We start from the raw sequence: 4,390 nt of genomic DNA, 5'->3' as shown, positions 1-4,390 counted from the left end.
AAGCGCATGATGAGGTCCTGAATGTATAGGGCAATTCCTTTTACATTAATGTAGACTATAATTAATATCAACATCTCTTAGCCTTGAAGTATGGTGCCCAAAACTGGATGCAGTGCTCCAGCTGCGGTCTGACCAATGCCACATAGAGGGGAAGTATCCCCTTCTTGGATCTATTTTCCTTTTTTTCATTCCTATTTGCTTTTCCTTTGCTGATAACGTTGCCAAGCACTTTTTGGGGCCTAAATATCCTTCTTAGTTTTTACATCTACTCCTCTGTTTATCTGTAGTTTGAAGGATGGTTGTTGGAACCTGAAATATTTTGATGAGTTCAGAGCCAGCCTTAGGGAAAATGGTGCCCAGGGCAAATTTCTTTTTTTGGGCTCCCTCCCCTTACAAGTCAGTGAGGATGCTTCAGGCAGAGGCAGAGGCAGGTGGGTAGGGGCCTCATCTGCTCACACGTGCATGCATATTTGGGGCAGGGAGGCCATGGCACCCTGGGCAGTCAGGGGGGGAGCAGAGCACCCTGGGCAGTCACCTGCATTGGCCACCCCTAAGGAAAGCTCTGGGTGAGTTACTGAATGAGACGTAGTCAGATGTTACAGCGATGAGGGCATGATTGTAATATCTAAGCACTCAGAGTCACCAACTATTTCCTCCATAATGCCATATAGTATGACAAGTATACCTTTAATTAAAGACTGCTGAACCTGTCTCATTCTGTGTGTATTACTGTCCCTGACAAGGTGAGGAATATTAGTTACTGAATGGTAAAAGGCTGGAAATCCAATAGATTAATTTTCTTTTCAGTGTTTACAGGTGTTACGAGCAGGGAGGAGGTGATTTGATTTCTTTTCTGCCACATAGAAAGTGGAGCAAAATTAAAGTTGCTGGACCCTGCCTGTTAACACTATGTTTGTATTATGTGCCAGGGTAGACAAATGTCTGTCACCGATTATTTAAATTAGATTTAGATTTAGTTTATCCTGCCATGGGACAAGAAGGTGGACTAACTGACCTCTGCTTTCTCTTTTATGATTTCTTTGATCATAAAATGTCCATTTTGGCTTTATGTCAACCTCTGCTTTAATGGTTAGGAGTGATATGACTTTATATGGCCTCTGGGATACTTATGAAATCCTTTTTAATAACAAAAATGTGATTTACTATATCTAGCAAAGATGTTAATACGAAACTGAAGATAACTTGATTTTATTTTAATGACAGAGTTTGTCTGTGTTGTATCTTAATTCTTAACTAAGCCATTTTCACTTGTAAACCACTGCTCTTGAGAATATATATCACTGCTTAAATGGGCCATTTTAAGCTTTCAGTTTGACAAATGCCTGCAGGGCAGGTAATAACTATAGTTAAAACAGAATATAGTTATAATATGCACTTCAGATGAGTTTTAAAATGAAATGCCATTTCTTGAGTTGAAGAAGTTAAAATCAAAAGGTATCTTGAGTAGGTTATTATCCTTGATAGTTTGTGCTAAGTCCGTAAAGAAAATACCATATTGCTAAGCAGCTGTATATTATACACGGTTTTTTTCTTGTAATTGTTCAATTGTCTTTATGATTTGTGACTAATGGAAAAGGCCGTTAGCATATATTGTCCTTTTGGGAATCAACAACTGCAGTTCAAAGCAATGCCTAACCTAGGGAGAGAAAAACGTTTTACATAAGTGTACCTCTTTCTTTTACTGAGTCATATACTAGATTCTGGACATGATAGGATAGTGTTCTGATCTGTAATGACAAATTTCTCCATGGCCAAAGAAGGACCTTTAATAACCGCAAAAGTCATGGTTCTTCTATGGAAGTGACAGGATGTGTAGTATAGAGCCCAGCTTTGCAGAAGCATCCATCAGAGTGGATCATTCAACCTATTGTACATTAGAGAACAAAGTTTTTTCAGTTGCTGACTTCAAGTAGCCTCTAGAGAGGGGCGTCTTAAAAATTTTGCAGGAAAGATACCTTTCTTCCCACAGCCCCAAAACACCTCTGTCAGCACCTACCTCATCTGCTTAGGCTTTGGTCTAGAATCTAGACTCTAGATAAAGAGTTTATCTAATAGCTGTAATAGAAATGCTTGGTTTCTGTAGGCATGCATGTCACGAAGCCAGACATGAACATGTCACAAAACCAGTTTGTGGTTCACTATCCTTTCCTATTTGTTCTGAAACATAATCTAAGAGGTCAGGTTATTAAATTTAGGTACTGTTGGGACTTTTTTTAGAGGGATACCTGTTAGACCCAAAGGATTGGTTTTGGAAATAGGAAAAAATACAGAAACTAATAATAATGTAAATCTCTGTGCACTGACTGCAACCCACACATGATAGCTGGTTGTGCTTTACATGAAAATATGAAATTTCTGATTACAAACAATGAAGTTAAACTGAACAATTTATGGTTACTGTCTAAAGTAAATGAAATGCAGGAAGGTAGCAAAATAAATGTGCAACAAAAATTATATTCTTAAAGTTTGTTTCATTTTAATAAACTTAAAGATTATTAGAAAGGAAGGGGCTGGTTTCAATTTGAGGCTGTCTCTTTACTTCATATATATTCATGTATTCTAGTCAAATTTTGACCATTCTTTGTATGCACTTTGTATTTTAATGTATTTTTCTGGAACTCTAGGCCATCAGAGCTTAAATTATTGATCTAGCTTAAAATTCTGCAAAATGTCATTATCTGATCTCTGGTCTGTTCCCCATCTGAAAAACAATCATTCTAAGGCAGACATTATATTTTCAACATATTTAACCTGTTAATTATATATTTAATAGTAACCCAGCCACATATTCAGGCAATTAATGGCACCATAAAACATGAAATAAACTACAAAATGATTACTTATGTTTTGTGGAATACATTTTGTAGCTGGTTTACTTCTTGCTTTAAATTGAATATGTGTCAGGGTCCCTGCCATGAAGCCTGGTGCCAGTTGCATGGCAGGGCAAGGCTCTGAAAGCAGTCCCAGGGCAGTGTACTAGACCAGCTGATTGCCTGTCCCAGCCCAGGGACGGCATCACACCTCCAGTGTGGTCCCTAGGCTGAGACCGACAATCAGCTGATTGTCGGTTCCAGTCCTAGGACTACACTGAAGTCTCCAACCAGCCCCAGTGAAGTCCCAGGGCTGGGGTCGATAATCAGTTAATTGTCAGTCCCAGCCCAGGAATTGCACCAGTTCACTAGGCACCTGGCTTTTTACTTGCCAGTGCAGGGAGAGCCTGGGATCATGATCTTGGGCTCCCCCTGCAATGGCAAATTGCTGATTCCAAAATCATGTGTCCTGCCATGTACATATGACATGACAGGATGTGTATGGGGAATAGATCTCATTGCAACATCAAGTAAAAATGTTCCAGGGGCCTAATGTTTCTGGTAGCAAAGAAAAAGTTATGAATGTGAACTGAGGCAGGGTTATCTTTCTACATGGAGGGTCAGAGCATGTCCCAAGATACACCAACACATATTTGGTATAAAATTTATCACAGAACTCAATTAATCAGTAATATCACTGATTCCACTTTACACTAGTGCAACAAAGAAAATTTGGCCTAATATAGGCAGAAAGTGCCTCACTCATTTCTTTGAGTATTTACCTCTGGTGTTCCTAATGACTTCACTCTATATTGTACTATTGGTCACACTAGCAGACTTATAGTGATAAATACAGAATGGGACAAAGAAGGTGTTTTTATCCCCATACATATTAATTATAGAAAAGCACACTGCTACTTTCTTTTTTTTACTGTTGTCTAATACCTGCACTTGTTCTCTGAATTCTGCTTCCTTTGTCCCCAAGGCGTAACAACTAGGGGAAGAGAGGTGGATGAGTTTTGCATCCAGAAGATACCAAAGAGCAGAATTTAGGGTGTCCAAATGGTGGTCTTCCTGCCTCCCTGAAGGAGTGGTTCTGAACACCACAGTTACTTTTATGAATTAAAATATTAGTTACTACCTAATTCAACCCTCCATCGATTTGTAAACCTCTTAGTGGTATACCTTTTGGGACATCTACTCTGTGAAAGCAGGATGTTGGCCTAACTTAGAAAGTCTGGACCAAAGGGGCATTTAACAAAATAACTTAATTCAGTCATTTGCACAAAATGAGCTTGGCACCCTTATTTTGGCTCCTGGAGATTAATGCAGTTCTTTAGGTATTGGGAACAATAAAGACCCATGCATATTTTTATATTGGTTTGACAGCTAAATCTTTTTTTAAAAAGTATATTAATAGTTTCATAGTTGGTAGTGTTGTTTCCCTGTGGGGTCAGGCCAACTCTCAGGATCTCAATATTGTGCTGTTAGACAGGAAGGTGTGACACAATTGCACATATACAAGCATACAAATCAATTAGGTGCATACACACACACAC

At 38.8% G+C, this 4,390-nt stretch overlaps 1 protein-coding gene across 1 annotated transcript in view; it reads left to right on the top strand.

Annotated features, from left to right (window-relative positions):
* SERPINI2 (serpin family I member 2) overlaps window positions 1-4,390 on the top strand; it is a 36,763-nt gene that overhangs the window by 15,956 nt on the left and 16,417 nt on the right. The window contains 1 exon segment of the mRNA XM_019503037.1: window positions 2,105-2,216. Coding sequence (XP_019358582.1) covers window positions 2,105-2,216 — 112 coding nt within the window.

This window comes from Gavialis gangeticus, unplaced genomic scaffold, assembly GCF_001723915.1.
Source record: "Gavialis gangeticus isolate Ggan-Ray unplaced genomic scaffold, GavGan_comp1, whole genome shotgun sequence".
Classification (NCBI taxonomy): Eukaryota; Metazoa; Chordata; order Crocodylia; family Gavialidae; genus Gavialis; species Gavialis gangeticus.
This window is presented reverse-complemented; position numbering and strand designations above follow the sequence as displayed.